General features: G+C 50.0%; 1 protein-coding gene across 2 annotated transcripts in view; it reads left to right on the top strand.

Annotated features, from left to right (window-relative positions):
* Positions 1-230: 230 nt before the first annotated feature.
* Positions 231-23,824, top strand: part of STARD8 (StAR related lipid transfer domain containing 8) — a 71,225-nt gene continuing 47,631 nt past the window's right edge. The window contains exons 1-2 of one of the 2 annotated variants that reach the window (XM_060276113.1): positions 231-290; positions 4,385-4,418. In XM_060276113.1, coding sequence (XP_060132096.1) covers positions 246-290; positions 4,385-4,418 — 79 coding nt within the window. In that variant the 5' untranslated portion in view covers positions 231-245. Of the gene's footprint in view, positions 291-4,384; positions 4,419-13,675; positions 13,994-23,824 lie in introns of those variants that run through there. The other variant, XM_060276112.1, reaches the window with a different exon arrangement.

Here is a 23,824-nt window from a genome sequence, read left to right on the forward strand (position 1 = left end):
TTTCAATTGGCATCCCAGGCCTTTTTCCAGCCAACAGAATAACGGTGCAGCTGGGTTTGAATTGCAGGGAACGCCTCCCTGCCTGTTTCCCAGCTCCTGCCGCAGCTGCTCCTCCAGGCAGACAGACAGAGGGGCTGGCTGGCATTCCTGGATCTGATGGGGACAGCTCTCCCCTGGGGCCAGAGAGAGGCCCCTGGCTCCTAGCTGCTGACCCCCCCCCCGCCCGATCCCGGAGCGCCCCCATCATGCCGTGGCTGGATTTCTTCTGGGCTTGCTTCAAGAGGCCGAAGGTAAGGGAGCTCCCCCTTCAAAACCTCTCTGAGGCTTTCGCCACGGGTGACAGCTGCCGGGACACTTTCGATTGCCAAGGTCTCCGCTTTGGTTCAATTTCCTCTGCAGCACATTGCCCTGCTCTGCCCGGCTCCTGTTGTTGCATGTTAGGCAGGGAACCAGCCGGCAGCTAAGTTACCTTTTAAAAAAGGCATTTGACACAGCAGCAGCAGCAGCAGCAGCAACAACAACACCCGTCAGGTTTTAAGATTCTCAAATGCTGCAACTAAAACATCTCAAACTACGGTTGCCGGAATTAAGCAACATATATATGATGCTTTTGAGTGGCCTTTGGCTAAGGCAGTGATGGCAAACCTTTTATAGATGAAGTGCCAACTGCAACCCAAAACCCACTTATTTATCGCAAAATGCCAACATGGCAATTTAACCTGAATGCTGAGGTTTTAGTTTAGAAAAAACAACTCATATATTAACATATTTTGTCTTAAAAGAAAAACACAACGACAGAGCTTTCAGTGATACAAACAACTTGTAAAAGTTTGCATTAATTTGATCCAAACTAAGTAAGGAAAGCAATCTCATGTGCTTTCATTGACTTAAAATTATTTGGCAGAGAATTCCACACTTTAAGGATTCCCCGCTTTTAAGCTCCAACCTGAGCAAGCAAGTGTTCTCAGCATGGCCCTCTGAGCACGTGCAGAGCGGTGCTCCCCCATCACGCTGCCGTTTCCTGAAAGGGCCCCGGGGGCTGCCCCATGTGCTAGCCCCACTCCCTCGCCCAGCCCCAACTGGCCCGTACGGAGGGTGTCCGACATAGCCGTAGGCTGTGTAAACCCTCAACCTCACAGCAGCAGGAGGAGGAAGGTGGCTGGTCAGAACTCTTGGCAGCAGCATGCCTCTGAGCGCGTGCAGAGCAGAGGGTCCCCAAGGGAAAACTGTAGTTCAGATGCACTGGGCAATGTCTGCTGTCTGAGGGCTGAGCCTGCTGGCAACAGCAACATATGAGACTGAATGCTTAGTACCCAGCAGAGAAACCTTAGATCATCAATGCACAGGTTGCAAATGATCTGTGCTATTGTTTGGGGGAAGGAAGAAACCTGCACCCCGAATCTCTCCAACGGAGAAAACGGACAAAATAAAGACAATAGATTTTATTTTTTGGAGGTGGTGGAGAAAATAGGTGTAGCTCGACTGCATGAGACTGTGGGTTACAGTTGCAGGGGGCAGGAGAGGCTATCTGCAGTGGGTGCCCCCAGGGTTTTGGCTTGAACAGAGTCCCACATGCTGTGCTCATACACTGAGCTTTAGTTCTGTATGTCCAGCCTGCATGGACTGAGTTCCTATGAACATGTGATGAAAACACACACACACACCCTGCTTCCTTGCAAAGGGGGGGGGGGTTCAGAGGTCAGCCAGAGCTGCAGCATGCAACTGGTTAGGGATCAAGAGGCTGTTTGGGGGCTTTGCCACAAAGAGCCTCCCAAGCCAACAGTTATTTGCTTGCACAAGGCCATTCCAGCGGCTTCTTTAAAAAGAAAACCCACAAATTGTACAGTTGTTACTCAGTTGCTGCGGCGGATCCCCACAATGAGAGTGAGCTGCTAGTTCCAAGGTAGACAAGTTCTCCTATTTCCTGGGAAAGCTCAGTTGGTAGCTCAGCATGAGAATCTCAGGATCATGGCTTTGAGCCCCACATTGGCCAAAATATTCCTGCAATGCAGGGAGTTGGACTAGATGACCCTCGTGGCTCTTCTCCGGTTCTACAAATTCTGCTATCCTGTGCAGTGCTGGCACCGAGCTATTTTCCACCTTTGGCAAGGCTATTTTGTGTGGTAGGCAAGGCTAACTACTTGCGCGCACCCCTAAAAAAAAGATTGCTTACTTCCATTTTCAAAAACAGGTGTCTTGTAGAAATGATAAAATTGTTCAAAATATAAATAAAAGCAAATCATAATAAGATATAACAAAAAAACAAATCTGTATAAAACAGTGCCCCTCAAAGTGGTCTGCACCCTAGGCAGCTGCTCAGCTGGCTTAAGGATAGCAGGGGCCCTGCTTCTGTGTGTGAAATGCAAGTGCCCTGTCTCCCCAATGCAAAGTTTCACCTGCTGGATGTGATCAGCTCTCAGGCTGCAATCCCAGGCACACCAGCTTGCTGCAAGTCAAACCAGTATTTTTATTGTTGGTACTTATGTCTGGATCCTTCTGTTGTGTCCTTTCGCCCTAAGGTCCCGCGATGGGTTGCAACATTGAAACACAACATTTAAATCTATAAATCAGCTTGTGCACATGTTCGTCCAGGGACCCATGCTCCACTATATTTTAAGCACCTGGGCCTTTCTCTGGACAATGTCATCTCTTTGTTAGAGTTTAATAGTGTGCCAGGGTGGTCCCTGTCCTCCTCACATACTAAGGGAGAAGAGAGAGAAAAATAGAAGGAACAGAAGAGGGAGAGCCCAGGGGCCGTCATGTCGGAGGAGGCAGCTGTGGAGTGTTGCATGAGATGTCAGAGGGCAGGAATGTCTGCAGGAAATTTATCCCATTTGCTGGAGGGTGAAACCCACCCAAACCAAATCACAATCCCTAGGAGCAAGGCTCATTAGGCTGGGGAGAGGCTGCCCCGAAGGTCGCTTGCATTTAATATTCCTCGTACACCCTCTGTAGGAGTCCTCCCCAGAGTCTCAAGGGACCTCGGAGAAGAAGTTTAGGAATGTCCCATTCTCATGAATTTCACTTTCCCACAGGCCTTTGGGGATCCTCTTTCCTGTCTCAAGCTCAGGGGCTTAAGGAAGAGGGACTGGGACACTGGCCTCTAGTTGTTGTGAATCTGTAGGGGTTTGTTTGTTTTAAAGGGGGATAGAAGACTCAAAGGCAGGTCTGGAAAAACTCAGAAATCAGCCCAGCTTTGAGAGTTCCAACCAGGTGGAACACACAGCATGTTGTGGGGAGAGGGACTCACTCCAGTCTCCAGCAAGTTCTTTCAGCTCCTACAGAAGTCTTTGCCACCCTGATATACACCTCCAGGTGTTTTGAACTCCCATCGGCCCTATCCAGCATGCTGCCATGCCAGCTGGGGCTCCTGGGACATCTGCTCCGAAAGGTCTGGAGCCTGTGATCCTGTGTCTGTTGAGCTGAGAACCTACAAGAGCAAACTTGTTGAGCTACCCAGACCCGGACTTCAATTGTACTCAGAGCTGCCTGTGATGAAAGTGTTCTGTAGCCCAGTTTCAAAACGGTTCCTTCCAATTGCTTATTCCAGCGTTTCTCAACCGCTGTTCCGCGGCACACTAGTGTGCCGCGAGACGCTGGCTGGTGTGCCGCGACGTGCGGCGACGAGAAGGGCGATTTGCATTGTCACGTGCCTGGCGGCCGCCAATATACAACACTGACCCGCCGGAAAGCAATATTTCTCCTCCTCTTTCCCAAAGCTCAGTGCAAACGAGCCTGGCGGCACAGATAATATAGGGCGGCACAGAGTTAAATTTTTTAAACTTTTTTAGTGGTGGTGTGCCTCGTGATTTTTTTCACGGAACAAGTGTGCCGTGGCCCAAAAAAGGTTGAGAAACACTGGCTTATCCCCCTGTTCTTCGATGGCCCTTTTGAAGTCCTGAGTTTTCAGTAGGACAAGCGAAGGTCGCTACGAACCTGCTCCTGATTAGGAAGATGGCGGAGGCTCTTCCTCATCATATATATTTAACTGACCTTTCTACACAAATAGCCCAACCATTGTTTTGGATCTATTATTACCCAAAGGCACTACCATTAGCCACTGGTGTGACCCCTGCACGCCCATGCCCCCCCCCCAAATACTGCATCACGGTCAGGATCATTAAAAAAACCCCAAACATATCTGAAGAAGTGTGCATGCTTGCACACGAAAGCTCATGCCATTGACAAACTTAGTTGGTCTCTAAGGTGCTACTGGAAGGATTTTTTTGTAAAAACAGTTCTGGAAATTTGGTTGGGATCTTTGTCTATGGCCAAGGTTCCCATGAATAAGGCTTCCAGGGGTTTCAGGGTTTGCATGGGATGTATATAGAGAGGTGTGTGGGTTGAATAACTTACCTTTATTGTTATGTGTTATTTTTTTCAGTGTTTCACATCACTGGACCGGAGGAGGGATGTGGGTGAGTTGCAGTGACCTCTGTCTTCATTCAGTCTTTCATTTGTTGCTGGGACATTTGTTGCATACCACAGGCAGAATACGCAAAATTCTATGCATCCCAGAGAACCCAGATCAGGGCTGTGTGAGCCTCGGAGCCCTAATCAATCAATCAATCAATCATTTATTGTGTTTGACTAAAAGCCACGACAAATTCCATGACAGACCCAGCAAGTCAGTTAAAACCCGCACTCGCTATTCCTCCCCTTCTTCTTCTTCTTCTTCTTCTTCTTCTTCTTCTTCTTCTTCTTCTTCTTCTTCTTCTTCATCTTCATCTTCATCTTCATCTTCATCTTCTTCATAATTGTTTAAACCAATTCATGAACCAAGAACTTATACATTGACCACTAATAATGAAATGTAAGTTGTAGATATTTTTTCCACATTTCTTATGCTATTTTTGTGATATATGACATGAGAAAACTTGGTATACTTATTTGTATAACATTATTCTTGTTTATAAAACCCAATAAAAAACCCTAAAAAACTAAAACTAAAAGAAATCCAGAGATATACATCCATTTCCAGTCAGTCAAATTAATGAATCGCCTGTACCATGGTAGCCAAGTCTGCCCCTGCCCAGATTCAGGGTCAAGAAAAGCTGAATTGCAGCGTCAAATAGCAAATCGTAACATCCGTTTGCTTATTCTGCACAATTTACTTAACTTCCAATATCCTTGGAGGAGGCCCAAAAGTCACGTGGGGGGGGGTGAATAAAAAAAGTGGTGGGATGAGGAATCCTGAGGGAATCCAAAGGGGTAAGGGGGCTAAAATGCCAAAGGCATGGGGCACCTGTCACTTTTGACTTTGATGAAAGCTGTCCATGCTATACTCCTAGTGGTTGTCAAGTCCCCACTGACTTCTGAGGTGTTTTTCTTCAGTGTCATAAGGACTAGAAACCTGTTGAATTAAAAATAGATTGGCAGTCCCATGACAGTAGTACTGAATTTCTGTGCTTGATGCCAATTTCCTGATGGCATGTGGCATGGCACCGTCAGGGAGGGGAGCCCAACTTTTCTTCATCTTCAGGGTGTGTGGTCACTTGTTCCTCTGTATTTTTGATGTTGTGTGTGTCTTGTTGACGTAGGTAGAGAAAGAAAGGAATCCAGTTACACCAAAGTATATACAGGTGTTTTTGTTTTTTTGGCAAAAGCTTCATTTCCACCTCACCCTTGTGCTCCTGAACAGCTTCTCTTACGTGGGAACCCGACCTTGCAGTGTGCCATATATATTGAAATGTCATGTTCTGAAAATGCCTCCTGTTTTGTGAGTGAGAGAAGAGTGCAGCAATTAAAAATATATACACATGCTTAAAAGAAGCATTTTATTTCGAAACCAGTATTTCAAAGCATTCCTTCTCCCCCTTCTGCTACAAAGAGTTTACTGATTTCTTCACACCAAGCTCCCTGCATGTAATAATAATAATAATAATTTATTATTTATACCCCGCCCATCTGGCTGGGTTTCCCCAGCCACTCTGGGCGGCTTCCAACAGAAATATAAAACACAGTAATCTATTAAACATTAAAAGCCTCCCTGAACAGGGCTGCCTTCAGATGTCTTCTAAAAGTCTGGTAGTTGTTTTCCTCTTTGATATCTGTTGGCAGGGCGTTCCACAGGGCAGGCGCCACCACCGAGAAGGCCCTCTGCCTAGTTCCCTGCAACTTAGCTTCTCGCAATGAGGGAACCACCAAAAGGCCCTCGGTGCTGGACCTCAGTGTCCGGGCAGAATGATGGAGGTGGAGACGCTCCTTCAGGTATACTGGACCGAGGCCATTTAGGGCTTTAAAGGTCAGCACCAACACTTTGAATTGTGCTCGGAAACGTACTGGGAGCCAATGTAGTTCTTTCAAGACTGGTGTTATGTGGTCTTGGCGGCCGCTCCCAGTCACCAGTCTAGCTGCCACATTCTGTAAGCTTTGCAAGGTTGTTGCAATGGGCCAGCAGGATGATCTGAGAGTCTACATTGCTTCCCCCGCCCAAAGCCTTCCTCCTCTGTTCTGCAATCAGCCATTTCGTGATGAAAGATACAATTGCTATCTGTTAATCATACATGAGTATATTCACTTACATGAGGCTCCCAAAAATTGGGGTGTCAGAGAGAAGGGCTGACTGGAGGCTCTTGTTGCCTTCCCATATTTGGGTATGAGTTCATTTCAGCCAGCTTGCAAATAGCCACTGGCCTGGTTGTCTGTGGCAAGTAGGAATTGCAGCTGAAGTCTCAATAGCAGCGACACAGAGGCGTAGCAAGCCCAGGTGGTACCCAGTGCGGAATTTTTTTTGGTCACCCCCCCCCAATGGATCTGGCTCTGGCGAAAAGTGAAAAACATGAATTGCAAAAAAACCCGAGAGCTTACAGAAGAAAACCGACTTCAGATATGAAATCAGCATTGAAAGAACGTATAAGAACAGTTGAAAAATCTCATGCAACAGAAAATTTTTAAAAAAATGTTCCCCAGTGGGGGGTGCCGAGTGTAACCCCCCCTCCAGGGTGGCACCCGGGGCGACCCGCCCCCATCGCCCCCCTTGCTATGCCACTGCAGTGACACACAACAGGGTTCATGAAACTGCCTCCATGCCGCTTCTCATTTCCCTCTTTGGACATTTGCAAGGACCTGGTGGGTGCTGGCAGGGGTGTCTGCTTTGCAGAGCAGAGGACGCTGTGAAAATCTGGCTTCTTTACCCAGAAGAGGGTGCTATTTCTCCACTCTCCTCGGCCCCTTTCTCAGGCCATGACCTCCTGACCTGCCTAAGCAGTTCCCATTCAGGTCCAAAGGCTGCTCACTTCTCTCTTGTGACGCTAACCAAACTTCCCATCTATTGTTTCTGGGGTAAACAAGAAGCAAAGGATCTCGAAGCGAACACAGCTGGCTGGTGCTATGCCCCAGACGGAGTTAGCTCTAGCGAACAATGGCTTTGGCGGCTTCAGTGAGCAAATTTACTCCCATCGCTCCCAATGTGCCATTTGCCGTGTTAGCTATTGAAAAGGGGATGAAAACTGGCACGATCGTGGGGTGTTCAGCAGTTGTGGCAATTCCTGGGCAAGACAACTTTGCAAAATGAGAGGAGCCAGATTGCTCCCAGGGCTCCTTGAAGTAATATTTGTGACTAGCCAGGGGTGTGCCCAGCGCTGCTGCTTGTCAATTAAAACGACTCATTACATTATCATCGAACTTCACTCTCGATTTGTAATTGGATTTGGTGCTTTAATGAACGATGAATTCTTTAATGAACCTTGAATTCTTGGGAGAGAGTCGTCAAGTTGTAGAGTTGGAAGGAACACCAATGCTCATCCAGTCCAACCCTCCTACAATGCCTTATAAAGGGGATGGTGGTGATGAATGAATGAATGAATGAATGAATGAATGAATGAATGAATGGGTTTATAATTATCATATATGTATCATCATCTGTGAATCATGTCAGGCCTCTTTAGGGAAGGAGCTTCAAAGCAGGGAGTGCCACAGCCGAGAAGGCTAAAGCATTCATATCCCAGAGAATTGTATTCCTCCCTTTCCGAAGAGAGAGAATGAAGAGAGAGGCAGGGGCATAACTAGCTGCTCCGGCACCTGGAGTGGAGGGGGTGGGACGATCCACGCATGGGGGGGCATGGCAATCTGCCCAGGGGGGCGGCACGGCATGCTCCCCACAGAGTCCGCCTGGTGGATGCAAGCCCCACGCTGCTGTTTTGGGCAGCACGGGGCCCCGAGCCACTGCGTCACTCCCAGGAGAGACGCGTAGCTCGGGTGCGCTGCAGGCCAGGCCCCACAGTAAGTGCCACCCCCTGTGGTGTGCCATTTTGTCACCCCCTTCAAGGATGACACCCGGGGTGAACCGCACCCCTGCACTCCCTTTCCTATGCCCCTGAGGGAGGGAGGCAATGTATCTGCTTGGACCTTTGAAACAGCCTTTGGCTGGGGGTGACGACGAGGTGCTTTCCATGTGTTTTTTGGAATCCCAACAGGCCCCAGCCGGGAATAATCAATGGCCAGGGATGAGGGGGAATTGTTGTTTAATGATACCTCCAGGTCGCCAGGTTGGTAACACAGAAGCGCACACACATCCACACATCTAAAAAAAATGTTTAGGGGTACTTTCATTTTGACTCCAGGAAATCACCATTTTATAGTTCAAATCGGGGGAAATAAATACAGTAAATGGACACAAGTACAAAGATTCACAAAATGTTTAGGGGTATGTGTACCCCTGTGTCCCCCCCCCCAGGAAAAAAAAAAGCACTACACACATCTTTGACATTTTACCAAAGCAACTCTGTGGACACAGATGACAGCAGAATGCTGTTAATAGTTTTGTTGGGGGTTCCAAAGTCTGGTTTTCAGATACACACAAAAATATAAATCTATTATGTGTGAGCATTCTGTATGTGGGAGCGTTCATTGTGGCCTGTTGAATTACTCCATGAAAGTGAGACCTAGATGTCTTATTTATTTGTTATTATTACAATCACAGACAACAAAGTGCAATCTGACAAAGGGTTTGGAAGAGAGACTGGCCCCCTTAGATGGCAGTCTGATTGATAGGTGAGGCTCAGGAGGTGGGGGTTGGACTAGATGACACTTGGGATCCCTTCCAACTTAATGTTCTGTGATTTGATGACAAGGAAGGGGTTCTTTCTTGCTGTGTACTGAAAAGCTCAGCAATTTACTGGAATTGAAAATAAACTGATTTGGTTTGCAAATACTTGGAGCTCAGGGGCTGCCACTTCTCTCACACACACACAAACAGGAGTGATCAGAGGGAATCTCCCGTCTTGGTTCATTTCTGCAGTCGAACTTGTGATCTCTCTGCCTCTGAGTCATTCTGGGGTGCTTCACGCCCGGCATCGTTGCTGAAAATAAACCTTCCAGCACCAGTCTCGTCTGCCCTCAAGAAAAGCAAAAACCAAAACCAAAACCCCAACACCCCAATCTTGGCCAGACAGATTTTTTCCCACTGTGTCTGGACAAGGTTTACAGGATATATCCCAGGCTTGACTATTTGGACCTGGACTTTCTGTCCTACTGACTCTGGGCTATAGCTGGGGGTGCAGTGGGGCTCCATCCTGCTTATATTTAACACCTTGGAGGGTTTTGCATTTGGGAACCAAGAGACTCTACAGAGTTTCTTTGAGTTCTGATGGCGAAGGGGAAATCAGTGGCTGGTTTCTCCTCATCTTCCAGGGTATCGATTTCAAATCTTGGCTGCTTCTCTGATCTCCCCAAAGCTCTTTGCAGTTTTCCTCTTATCAGTCCTCACCATACTCTGCCTTCCTTGATATCATTGCACCTTTGGGAGCTGAAGTGAGCCACATCAGTGCCATTTGCTTTTTGATCCTTCTCCACAAGAACTTACATTAGATAATGCTGGAGGTGGTGAAGGGCAGTGGCAAAAGTTCCTTTCATTGTATATAAAGCAACCAAGGTTCCTTTCTAATAAAAATAAGCCAGAAGCTCTTTGGTTTGTGAATGGTATTACATTTGTAGCTCAGCTTTCTTCCGTCATGGAACCCAGACGCAGTGCATGTGGTTCCTATCCATAAGAACATCAGAAGAGGCTGCTGGATCAGGCCGATGGCCCATCTAGTCCAGCATCCTGTTCTCACAATGGCTGAACAGTTGCCTGCGGGAAAGCAGCAAGCAGGACCCAAGCACAAGAGGCCTCTCCCCTCCTGTGGTTCATAGCTGCCAAGTCTCCCGCTGAAAAATGCGGGATCAGCAGCGGCGCGGCACCGGAAGTCGCTTCTAAGCATGTCTGGACATACGTAGAAGCAACTTCTGGTGCTGCCGCTGCCCGATTTCTGGTGCCCAGATATGGGCAGAGCGGTACCCGAAATGGAGCCTTCCTGGCAGGCAGGAAATCTGGGGGATTTCCAGGATTTTTTTCTATTCAGGATAACAGCGGGAAACGGATTAAAATCCGGGGGTTTCCCGTGAAAAACGGGAGACTTGGCAGGTATGCTATGGTTTCCAGCAACTGGTATTGAGAAACATTGCTGGCTCCAGCTGTATAGGCAGAGCATAGCCATCACGGCTAGTAGCCATCGAGATAGCCCTCTCTTCCATTAATTTGTCTAATCTTCTTTTAAAGCCACCGAGGTTGGTGGCCATTACTTCCTCCCCACAAAGAGGGCTGGGAAAGTTCCCCATCAGAAATCCTGGAGGACTGTTGCCAATCAGTGTGGACAATTCTGAGACAAGTGGACTAATGGTTGAACTCGGGAAAAGGAGGAAATTTCCAGAGGACCCAGTGTGGAATTCTTTCAGGAAATTTTAAGTCAACTAGCACTTTTCAGAGTTATTGTAGTTGTCAGAAGTGGCCTTAGGGTCTTGGGTGGCACTGTGGTCTAAACCACTGAGCCTCTTGTGCTTGCCGATCAGAAGGCAGTTCGAATCCCTGCGACGGAGTGAGCTCCTGTTGCTCTGTCCCAGCTCCTGCCAACCTAGCAGTTCGAAAGCATGCCAGTGCAAGTAGATAAATAAGTAACACTGCAGTAGGAAGGTAAACAGCGTTTCCATGCACTCTGGCTTTCGTCATAGTGTTCTGTTGTGCCAGAAGCGGTTTAGTCATGCTGGCCACATGACCCGGAAAGCTGTCTGTGGACAAACTCCGGCTTCCTTGGCCTGAAAGCAAGATGAGTGCTGCAACCCCATAGTCGCCTTTGACTGGTCTTAGTCAGGGGTCCTTTACCTTTACCTTACTATGAGGCATGTTGAAATGGTGAATCTGTGAGTGTGCATATGTGGGCATTTGGGCTGCGGCCCACAGGAAACTGCCTGGAATAAGTCCATCTTAAAGGGTCAAAGTTCATTCTGCTCCATGGTGGATTGTGTCCTGCCTCGATCAATGTCTGGCAGAGATGAAGGAGTGCTTGGATTTCCCACCTAAGGTTCGGAAAGGTCTTTGGCCATCTTGATACGAACAAATTCACAAGGCAGGGATACGTCACGGCACTCCGCATGAGCGTAAAAATAAAATGCAAGCTTTTAAAATGTGTGACTTAAACTTCAAACTTTCCAGCGCGTGGTTACAGGAAAACCCTTGTGTCGAAATAAGAAGTGCAGTCAGACAGTTACACAACATCTCCTTTCTTCTCCTCTCGGGAGAGTCTGAATTTTCATGCCTTCCCCAGCTGTGAAAGTTTCCACTCGCCTCTGAAGCCCCGTCCACCCCCCACCCAGCCAGCCATGATTTCCGGCCCCATCCCGCTCCTAAACACAGAATAGTCATCCAGCTCTAGGAAGGCCTCCTGCTTGCTTGAGCATCCCGGCAGAAGCTTTGAGCACAGCGACCCTTGATGGTTTGCAGAGAGGCATGCATTCAAAATCTGGACCGCAGGCAGATGTCAAAAGCGCCTCGCATTCTCTATCCATACCAACTCTGCCCACATTTTGCAGCGGGTATGAATTATACGCATTGAACATTTGTGCCTGGATTGATTTATAGAGCTTCTGCAAGCAGGGAGGGGAACTGTGAGAAGAGGATGCTGGACTAGTTGGGCCCCCTTTGGCCTGATCCAGCAAGCTCTTCTTAGGTTTTTAACGGAATCGCCTTCTCCACCATGGGAGGAAATCTGATTTAATCTTCCTGCTACTGGACAGATTTTCTCCCCTGCCACAAAATCATGAAAACAGAGAACACAACACTGTGCTTCCTCTGAACTGTGCCCAGGACTGTGAAATACACACAACCGGATCACAAAGTGCGCATCTGTGTACCTTGTGGGCACAGGGACCTCCTTTGCAGCACATTCACAATCCCTGGAGGAGGAGGAGCTATAAGAAGGTGGCAGTTTGTGGGGGGGGGCTGAGGCCTCCTGGGGTTTCCTGGCTCAGGTGCTGCACTTGTCACATGAGTTAACCCTCTCCCCTGAAGCAAGAAAAGCCCCCCCCCCAAGGCACCACAAACCAGCTCCAATCTTCTTGTTGTTCAGCAATTTGGAAAATAGCTTCCAGAGTCCTAAGTAAGGCAGGAAATCCACTGCAGGCTCCAAACATCCTCCTGAGGATTAGGAGGAAGTTTTGGTGTGCAAGGCAGGCAGGACTTAACCCTTTCCCAACCCATCCCTTCTCCCCTATAAATACTCTCCCTCTACCATCACCGTTTTTAAACCATGCTCAGAAAATAAATGTGGATCTTGTTGAGGTGGGAATGGCATTAGAGGGGGGAATTGAAGTGGGTGAGGGATGGGTGGGTGAAGCATCCCTCTTTCATGCCAACCCTTCCCCATTAGTGCCTTCCTCCCCCATCGCCATTATCCTTGCAGATGTGTATTGGTGAAGGTGTACCACTCCCCCAAAGAACATAGACTGAACGTAGACCAGTGTGCCTGAAGCTTTGCCTCTTCTCCCATTTGACCCCCACAAAAGCCCTGTAAGGTAGGTAGGCTGAGGAAGAGTAACTGGCCCAAAGTAACCCAAATAGGGATTTGAAGCTGGGTCCCCTCTGTCCTAGCCTGGTGCTCTAACCACTGTACCTCACCTTCATCCTGCTGGTCTAGTAACAGGAATTCAGAGCAGCTCCAACCAAGAACAGATGAGAATGCGTGAAATGACAGCCTGCATACTAAGAGCCAACAGATTAAAGCCAACAATTGTAAAAGCAACAATGGAATTTTTTTTTTTTTTACAAAATAGCAGCACAACTAAATATTAAAAGTTTGTGGAAATAAAAGTCAAGAGAAAGGAAACTGGGCCAAAGTGGCAGGTCCAGGGCCTTGGTAGTGGTGGCCCCACCATCATGAAAGCCCTGCCCCTTATTTTCATTGCCTTAACTGGTTGTGCCATTGGTCCTCCAGAGCCAGAGGATGGATGGATGAAGTTTACTTTCCCACAAAGCAGCTTACAGCATAATTCAAAACACTGGAACTACAGAGCATTAGTAAGTTCTAAAATTGCCTAATTTTTAGACAAATTAATTTAATATTACAAAAAACTATATAGGTTTAAGTACATATATACAATGCAAAACAAGTGTTGATCACTAATAAAGTTTCTGGCACTGCATTTAAGCCAGAAATCAGCATCAGTCTGGAAGCGGGCTAAGCGCCCCCCTCCCTGTCTGGCCTCACCTGTTGGACGGCAGCCCTGCCATCCTCGGAGCAGCTCGGCAGATGCTCGGAAAGGGGCCGCGGCTGCCCCCTAGTGGCGTTTCCGAGAAGGCTCTTCGAAGCAGGCTTCCCCGACGTGGCGATTTGCTGGTGTCTTTGGCGCCCGGTTGTGGGGGGAAGAGCTTTGAAAGCTGAGTTTCCCCGACCCTGCCGGTGCCTTTCCTCTCCCTTCCGAGCCCGGGGGAGCCCCAGCGGGTTCTGCTTTCCCGGCGAGGGCGTGGCCGTCGGGGAGGAGCCTGCCCTGCTCTGGATCTCCCTCGCCGAGGCGGCGCAGAGGCGCAGACGGAGGATGGAGCGGCCGGGCGCAGCGAGAGGCTCCCGACGGCGCGCCCTGTCCGGAGGCGGAGGCAGGACCGGCGGGCGCTCCTTCTCGCGGCTGCTGCGGGCGCGCAGAGCGGGCGTCGGGGCCGGCGGAGGGTCCCGAGGAAAGCCAGGTAAGCGCCCGCCCGCCCGCTCGCGGTCCAGGATTGGGCACCTTTCAGCCTCTACGTTTCCCGCTACTCTTGTCTTTGGTTCCGCTTTACGCGGTTGGACTGATTTACTTGCTCCATTGCATTTACAGGTCCCCCAAGTTGATGGGCATTGCCATTCAAAGGGCGAGCCTGTGCCGAGTCATGTGATTGATTAGGGGGTGGCTCACTTGCCACCTCTTAATATTTTATTCAGGTTGGCACCCCTACCTCCAAGGATCTCCAGGCGGCCTATGTGGTTCTCCCCCACCTCGTTTAATCCTCACAACAACCCTGTGAGGTAGGTTAGACTATGTAACTGACTTGTCCAAGCCACATCCTGCCTCTCGCCTTCCCTTCTAAGTCATTGTTTCTGTGCCCACCATAGCTGTCAAGTTCTCCCTTTTTTTTTAAGGGAAATTCCCTTATGCTGAATAGGCTTCCTCGCGAGAAAAGGGAAAACTTGACAGCTATGGTGCCCACTGAGGCACCCTCTTGCCTCTGCTTAGTGTTGGCAAACCAATCACATTCCCCTCAATCCGCCTCTGGCCTAAGGTCACCCAGTGAGCTTCATGGATGAGCGTGGGGATTTGAACCTTGGTCTCCTGGTCCTAGGTTCTAACCTAGGGGTCAGCAAGGTTTACCTCGCCTGAGCTGGTTCACTCCAGCAGATATCCCTCCGTGGCCCGCGTTTTCCGGTGTCTGCGCAGATGCGATTTCCGGTGCCGTGGAAGTGAGTCCCCATGCCACGCTGCATCGGTTTAGCGCATTGTGCGGGGACTCGCCAAGCAGGCGGCTCGGTTTGGGGGCGTCTCATGGGCCGGTTAAACAACCCCCGTGGGCTGCTTGTGGCCCATGGGCCTTAGGTTGCTGACCCCTGCTCTAACCTATGGGTAGGCAAACTAAGGCCCAGGGGTCGGATCTGGCCCAATCGCCTTCTAAATCTGGCCCATGGACGGTCCGGGAATCAGTGTGTTTTTACATGAGTAGAATGTGTGCTTTTATTTAAAATGCATCTTTGGGTTATTTGTGGGGCATAGGAATTCGTTCATCACCCCCCCAAAAAAAATATATTGTCCGGCTCCCCACAAGGTCTGAGGGACAGTGGGCTGTCCCCCTGCTGAAAAAGTTTGCTGACCCCTGCACTAACCAGTACACCGCACTGACTTTTTATGGTCAAGGGGACCAGGGTGCCTCTTTATAGAGAGCTGGCCGGTAGGTGGGACACAGTCCTCCAGGCAGCAGAGGCTGTTGAATAATGACTTCAGACGGAAGCCACCTTGGGGAATGCTCAGCTGCTGAAAGAGCTCTCCGCAAAGTGAAAGCCAGCAGCTCAGGGAGAGAGGCTGGAAACCAACTCCCACAGGGCCGTCTCAAGCATGTCGGGCGCCCTGGCGCCGTGGTGCGGAGATTGCTCCGGCGCCCCTGCCCTGGTGTGCGGGCGCACCCTGTGGAATGCCCTCCCACCAGAGGTCAAAGAGAACAACAATTACCAGACCTTTAGAAGGCATCTCAAGGCAGCCCTGTTTAGGGAAGCTTTTAATGTTTGATGGATTTCTGTATTTTAATATTTTGTTGGAAGACAAAGTGGTTGGGGGAACCCGGCCAGATGGGCGGGGTATGAATAATAAATTATTATTATTATTATTATTATTATTATTATTATTATTATTATTATTCCGCTTGGCTTTGTCGCGAGGCGCCCCCCTGCCGGCCCGGCACCCTGGCGCCCTGCGCCACCCAGCCTACCCCTAGAGCCGGCCCTGAACTCCCAGTTACTTGCAGGGAGCTGGAGGTTTTTAATCTCTGAACACAGAGAGGATTAAAAAACACAACCATCTGAATTCCGAAGCAGTACCTTCCATTATTCCCGCCTCCCATTCTATTGCCGGCATCTCCCAGGAAGAGGGTCCTGGACAGCCAATGCTTGTTGGTGTAGAAAGCTTGATGGACCAAAGGTCAGATTCAGTATAAGGCAGGCTTCTGTATCGGCATGCAGAGGAGAGGGTTGAGGTGGAGCAGGTTCCCTAGTGGTGTCATAGCACTGGGAACTGACATAGAATCATAGGATTGTAGAACTTGAAGGGACCTCAAGGGACATCTAGACTAACTCCCTGCAATGAGGTTCAATGAACTGAGTGTGGGGAGAGTGGCAGTTCTAGAAGGGAGGACCTCAGGGTCACAGGCAGCGTGGCAGTTTAGGATAAACCTAAGTTGGCTGCCACCCCATGTGTGAAAAAGCTGCACCCCTGGAATGAATTATATTTCCTTCAGCTCCTATGAAACCTCTGTGTGAATGGTAAAGTGGGATGAATCTTCCGTAGGGCAGGAGCTCCCACTGCAGATGTCCCTGTAGGAAAAGCCCCACTCGTAAGATCGACATCACATGCCAGCTTCTAACCGGGATTTGTGCCAGTTCTTACGCCTATGATGCCTGAGTCATCTCTTCAAGGGGGAAGCCCTGATAAACTCCCTAGCAGAACTTCCCCAAAGGAAGGAGTTTACCAGCAGGCTTCCCCAACCAGGTGCCCTCCAGCGCAGCACAGCTGACTGGGCTGATGGGAGTTTGTGGTTCATAAGTAGGCTATCTGCTGAGTGCAGTTTGCCTTCTGAAACAGCAAAGCCTGCTGCCCCAAACTGCTTGTGGCCATGGAAACCACCCCCCTCAATCAATGCTCAGTAAAGAGCAGATATAATCTGTCTCCCACTTTCTGCCAACTTTCTGCGAGCAAACTAGGGTGAGTGCTCAATAAATGCATCATATGGAGGAAGCCCGGGTCCCTGGTAGCTCAGTTGGTAGATCAGGAGACTCAGGGTTGCAGGTTCGAGACCCACATTGGGCAAAAGATTCCTCCATTGCAGGGGGTTGGACTAGATAACCCTCGTGGTCCCTTCCAACTCTATAATTCTGTGCCTCTGTCTTAGAGCCACCTACACAGTCTTTTCCCTCAAAGAAATCAGGGCACTGTAATTTACAAATCTCTCACTAATTCCCAGCAACCTTTAAGAAATTAAAGCTTGTTTAAATGTTAACCTTCTGGCCACTCATAGAAGACCCCAGGAAAAAGACTCGGCTGTCCCCCCCACCCCACAATTGCTTGAATTGTAGCCCTTCTTAGAGACCATTGTTTCAGGAAAAATGCCTGCTTCCTGTGCTACAATGTGACATAGTTTTTGTTTGCTTGTTTTTCAATGCATCTTACCAAAAGGCACAGGGTTAAAACTGCAGGTGCTGGCATTTTTCTGCACAGAAGAAAAGCTTGAAGGTCTGGGAGGGCCCTGCTTTTATTCTCTGTCTCACCCTGCTTTGCTTCCCCAGTGACTCCTGCCTATAAAGTGAAGGGGTTCCTTTCAACTCCTGAAGGTATGGATTAGCCCGGAATACAGGGATTCTTCAGCTGCGCTGCTTGAATTGCTGGGGGGCTGGACTAGATGACCCTTGGGTCCCCTCCATGAGAAGATGAGTTGATGACAGTCAGGGGGGTGGTTCAGACTGGGGCGGTGGCTGCACACAGGAAGCTGTGATGCAAGCTAGCTAGTGTGGAGGCAAGTTCATTGTACAAGGAGCAGTTGATTCTTGTCTCCTAGTTTTGAACCCCCACCTCTGTCTCTGTGAAAAAAGGGCCCCATTCCTACATCGGCTGACCAGGGTCCCTCTCCCTGTGTTCTGTCACACACTTGCCTGGGCTGCCGTTCCCCAGCGCTGTGTTACAAGCTATTAATACCCCCCTGCGCGTGGGCCCGGCTCAATGCTGCCCATTCATCACGCTGGCTGAGGCAAGCTGTTGGCATGTGGGCGATTCTGCCTCCTCCCGGCCCCTCCTGCCAGCAGCACCCCAGTGGTTGGTCTCCTTCGGGGCAGAGATAGAAGCGTGAGTGTTTCGCCCTCGGTCATGCTGGCCGGCTGCCTCTCCAGCGCCTCATTTCAAGAAGGATACTGACAAGCTGGAACGTGTCCAGAGGAGGGCAACCAAAATGGCCAAAGGCCTGTAAACAATGCCTTATGAGGAACGGCTTAGGGAGCTGGGCATGTTCAGCCTGGAGAAGAGAAGGTTGAGGGGTGATATGATAGCCATGTTCAAATATATTAAAGGATGCCATATAGAGGAGGGAGAAAGGTTGTTTTCTACTGCTCCAGAGAAGCGGACACGGAGCAATGGATTCAAACTACAAGAAAGAAGCTTCCACCTAAACATTAGGAAGAACTTCCTGACAGTAAGAGCTGTTCGACAGTGGAATTTGCTGCCAAGGAGTGTGGTGGAGTCTCCTTCTTTGGAGGTCTTTAAGCAGAGGCTTGACAGCCATATGTCAAGAATGCTTTGATGGTGTTTCCTGCTTGGCAGGGGGTTGGACTGGATGGCCCTTGTGGTCTCTTCCAACTCTATGATTCATTCAGTTTTGTACGTTTAGGGCCTGGGAAATATTTCCTGCTTCCAACCCACCCACCCAACCCCCAAGTTCTTTGGTTCCTTGTTTTGGATGAGGAAAGGAAAGGAAAAGTCTTGAAAGCCTCACTGACGCCCAATGTTTCCCCTCTGGAATACAGGGAAATGGAGTCGAGGGTCAGCGTCAGCGCTCCCTGACCTGCCACACTCCAAATGTTTTGTCTGGGGGCTGATGGGAGTTGTAGTCCAAAGAGAAGCACCAGGTGGGCGAAGCATGCCTCAGGCCTTGCGGTGCCCTGTAGCAGTTAAAGTATCACACCTGGAAGAGACGAAGGATCTAATCCCCACCTGGCCACAAAGCTGCCTGGGTGTGACTTTGGGGGCCAATTGCTGTCTCTCAGCCTAACTGACCTTGAAGGTTTGTTGTGGGAATTAAATGAGGAGACAGAGAAATACGTACACCACCTTGAGCTCCTTGGTGAATAGGGCGGTGTATAAATGCAGTAATAATAAGAATAAGAATAAGTCCAGTGGCTACAAGGGGCTTGTTCACAGATAGCTCAGTCAGTAAAGCATGAGTTGTGGGTTCAAGTCCCATAGTGGGTGAAAGATTCCTGCATTGCAGGGGGTTGGACTAGATCAGGCATCCCCAAACTTCGGCCCTCCTCCAGATGTTTTGGACTACATTTCCCATCATCCCTGACCACTGGTCCTGTTAGCTAGGGATCATGGGAGTTGTAGGCCAAAACATCTGGAGGAGGGCTGAAGTTTGGGGATGCCTGGACGAGATGATGCTCGTGGTCCCTTCAGATTCTATGTGTTTAATATTAAAATTACCTGTGTCAATGACATTAATGCAATGTGCTCTGCATGGGGCTGCCCTTGAGCCTGGTCCAGAAGCTCTAGCTGGGGCAGAATGAGGCAGCCAGGCTGCTGATGGGGGCATCTGGCCAAGAACATAGGACAAGTGACAGCAATGAGAAGCCGAGCCTTTAGTGTCCCCAGCCCAGGCCTGCGGAACTCTCTGCCGATAGAGAGATGCATTCTATGCCAACTTTTAAACGCCTGCTAAAAAGTTTTCTATTCTGTTAGTGTATGCTGGCAATTAAGAGTACATCCTTCTGCAATGGTTCCTTGCTGTTTGTTTTAAACAAAAGGTCTTTCACACACACACACACACACACACACACACACACACACACACACACGTTACCTCCTAACTATGCCGCTGAAGAAAGGTAATCCGTTTTATGGAAGAAAAAGAACATGCCCAGAGACCCTTTATTGAATCTACAACATTCACCATCTCCAATAGAAAAGTGGCCACCCCTATTCCAGATGGGAGGCATTGTGTTTAGGTTCAAAGGGGCTTAATCATTGCCAGTTTCCTGAGGTAAATAGGCTGCCCCTCCCCCCTGGCAATAGTTCATAGGGAAAACCCATAAGTGCACCTTCCATGTATGCTTTGGGGAGGGGGCGAGATTCAAATTGTTGTGGAAAAATGGGTGTAGCCAGAATTTTTGTTGGGGTGGGTGGGCAGGACATCTGTGTGTGTGTTTGGGGGGGGGGGTCAGAACTGACATGAATGGCCAGTTAGTAAGTATTCCTATTGTTTTACTTGATCTAGAGGGCCCTGGTTGGAAACAGTGAAATAGTGCCCAGTCCTGATCCAGTTTGGGCTCCCCCACAAGCACATTTTGTGGGGGGGCGGTAGTTAGGGGTGATGGGGGGTAGGCATGGACGTACGCAGGGGGAACAGCTGCCCCCCGAAGCAGGGCCATAGGCGAGCTAGGCAGCTGCCTAGGGCGCCGTCACGGAGGGGCGCTGCCAGCCTGCCCCCCGCCCGCCGCTTGCACTATGGCCAGGACCCTGGCGGAGCACGCAACCGTGGACGAGAGCGGCGCTGCCGGCGGGGCTGGTGGGCAGAGGTGGAGGCGGAGCACAGCCCGGCGGAGTGCGAGTTCGACGTTCCCGCCCACCGCGCCGCACCCTCCCTCCAGCTCCCCGTTGTGCCCTCCGGCAAGGCCAAGCATGGCGGGGAACCAGAGAGTGGAGGGCGCGGCGGGGCAGGCGGGAACGCTGAACTCACGCTCCGCTGGGCTGTGCTCCGCCTCCCGCCTCTGCAGATACTCTTTGCTGGCATTCGTGGACCTGGCCTGGACATGCAGTTGTAGCGCAGTTTCTCTCACACTGCAAAGATATGCGGAATTCTCCCCAGTGCAACTCTGGCTCCGGCTAAGCCGCCCTGCAACAAGGGGCAAGGAAAGCGTACATGAGCACGTGCTTGGGGAAAAGGGCTGAAGAGAGACCTGGTTGCTAACCCACCTGAGCCAGGACTGCAGAATGCAGTGAACGGTGGAAAGGAAAGAGCCAATCGCCTGCATGAAAATGACAAGGAACTGCCAACATTCCCCACCCACCACTATTGGAGTGACTCATAGATGGAGGGGCCAATGGGGTGTTCCTGTGCTGTTGTCTTGCCACACAATGGACCCACTCCCTGTCCTGGAGTTTTGCTTTTGCCTGAACTGACCCCCGCAAGGACTATTTCAGGGCACAAGTGGTAGGATTTGACTCAGTTCACTCTAGTCTGGCTGGGGCAGCCAGCTCAGGGAAATGGGGTCCTCTGGGCCCTGGGCCCCTTGCCCATACCAGTGCCTGGCATACTGTTTGAATGGGCAACTCAAGGAGGGAAGGGAGGAGGGAGGGGTGGGCATCTGGGCCACCTGGGCTTGGGCTGTCTAATTGTTGAAGTGTGCAAATGTGAGCGGAGTCAGTTTCACCTGGGCTCCGTAGCCCTGCCCACGTTCCCACTTTGTGGCCCCTCCCCTCCTGTGCCTTGGCCCTGCCTCTCCCCCCCCCCCAGTTTTGATCCTGGGTACGCCCCTGGGGGGTAAGTCAAATCGCAGTTGTCCCGAAGTCACTCCACGTTTTACTCTTTCTCTCCCTGGAGAAAGCAGGCGTTGCAGATGGTCAGGCTGTGAGGCTTAATGCCCAATTTAGGTTGTGTTGCAACAAAGCCAGCTATTTTCAAGTGTATTTGCACAGACAATTCCAGCACCTTCACCACGACCCTTTGGCCCACAAGGAGGATGCCGGGGGGGGGGGGAGGCTGGATGTGGCTTTGGTTTTGCCCAGCGGCAGAGGAGGAGGAGGAGATGGTGGCAAGGCAGGAAGAGGATGCGGCTGCATTGTTGTTAAGCAGCTGAGCTCAGTGCAGGGTTATGGTTAGGAAGCCACTGACACAGAGAGGTTGTTCCTGAGCATGCCATCCATGTCGCTTCTCATGGAGACTTCAATAGCGGGGAGCCTCCTTTCAGTTCACTTCCCGGCTTTCAGTTCATTGACTTGGTTGGGTTTCACCACATCCAGCTGCATTACATGTGGCATAGAATCCTTGAAATGTAGAGCTGGGGGGGACCCCAAGAATCATCTAGTCTGACCCCCCTACAACACAGGAATGCAGCAATATGTATATATTTACATGGCAAAATTTGTGGACTCTGTCAGTGCCATCCTGTGCACATTTAATGCAGTGAGCTCAAAGGGACTTGCTGCCTTGTAAATAGTACCCAGCTCTACCTCTCTTTCAACTCAGAACCAGTGAAGGCAGTGAAGGTCCTGTGTGAGTGCCTGGAGGCGGTTGGAGGTTGGATGGCAGCTAACAGATGGAGGTTGAATCCTGACAAGACAGAAGTACTGTTGGTGGGGGACAGGAGACGGACAGGTGTGGAGGACTCCCTGGTCCTGAATGGGGTAACTGAGCCCCTGAAGGACCAGGTGCGCAGCCTGGGAGTCATTTTGGACTCACAGCTGTCCATGGAGGCGCAGGTCAATTCTGTATCCAGGGCAGCTGTTTATCAGCTCCATCTGGTACGCAGGCTGAGACCCTACCTGCCTGCGGACTGTCTCGCCAGAGTGGTGCATGCTCTAGTTATCTCTTGCTTAGACTACTGCAATGCGCTCTACGTGGGGCTACCTTTGAAGGTACCAGGAAACTACAATTAATGCAGAATGTGGCAGCTAGACTGGTGACTGGGAGCAGCCGCCGAGACCACATAACACCGGTCTTGAAAGACCTACATTGGTTCCCAGTACGTTTCCGAGCACAATTCAAAGTGTTGGTGCTGACCTTTAAAGCCCTAAACGGCCTCAGTCCAGTATACCTGAAGGAGCGTCTCCACCTCCATCATTCTGCCCGGACACTGAGGTCCAGTGCCAAGGGCCTTCTGGCAGTTCCCTCGCTGTGAGAAGCCAAGTTACAGGGAACCAGGCAGAGGGCCTTCTCGGTGGTGGCACCTGCCCTGTGGAACGCCCTCCCATCAGATGTCAAGGAGAAAAACAACTACCAGTCTTTTACAGGACATTTGAAGGCAGCCCTGTTTAGGGAAGCTTTTAATGTTTAATAAATTATTGTATTTTAATATTTCTGTTGGAAGCCGCCCAGAGTGGCTGGGGAAATAATAAACAAATAACAACAACAACAACAATGTTGCATGCTTCCCCAGGGTTCTGTTTCCTTGGAGGGGAAGGACAAAGGAGACTGTAGCATAGGATGGAAAAGCTCACAGAGTTAACACCCCAATAGGTTTTGCCTCCTCATTCAGTTCCCAGGGAAGTCCCAAGCCCAGCACAGAACAAGAAAAGCCTCTGTGTCCCCAGCTTATAGCACAATCCATCTCTCCCCCCCTTCTCTGTCATACCAACTCTTACACAGTCCCCCTTTCCCTATTGACTGCTGGCATCCTGCCAGGTGAGGTGGGAAAAGGCCCAGCCATGTGTCTCTTTGGCAACAGAGGTAACTCTCTGGACATGTAAATGGCAAGGACCTAACTAGTCACCTTTAGCAAAGACACTAGACTAGCTGGTTCAGCAGCTTCTCCCCCTAGATTCTAAACCTCACCGAGTTTATTAATATTTTGAGAAAATTGAGAAATCTTATGTCGGCTTGCATTTTGCCATGAAAATTGTGCATCATGTTTTGTGAGGGGCTTGAAGGTTTTTGTTGAATAAGCAGTTTATAACTCTTGTTGATAGGATAAATAAGAGCGCTGCTGGATGAAACCTACTCTGTCCAGCTTTCTGAGGTCTTCTCTTTAATCTGTACCATATTTTTCGACTTGCCTTTTTTGTGGGTACCCTGGTTTAGGGTGGAAAACTTGGCTTAGAGTTGCTTCAACGACGGTGCGGCTTTGAAGAGGGAAGCATCGAAACTGGGCTTGCGTGAAGACCCTGCGCTTCCTTCTAACCATGTCCTGGGTGTGGTGTATTAGAGAAACCAAGGAGCTTTGAAATGCTTTGCAACTTTTGCTGATGGCTTCCTCTTGGTCAGTGCTGGTGCGACAGGTCGTCTGCTGGGAGAGGGAACCGCCCCGTGTGATGGTTGGAAAGGAGGTTGGGAGGTTTCTTGGATTGCTCTTTGCCATTTGGC

Source organism: Zootoca vivipara, chromosome 6, assembly GCF_963506605.1.
Source record: "Zootoca vivipara chromosome 6, rZooViv1.1, whole genome shotgun sequence".
Lineage (NCBI taxonomy): Eukaryota > Metazoa > Chordata > Lepidosauria > Squamata > Lacertidae > Zootoca > Zootoca vivipara.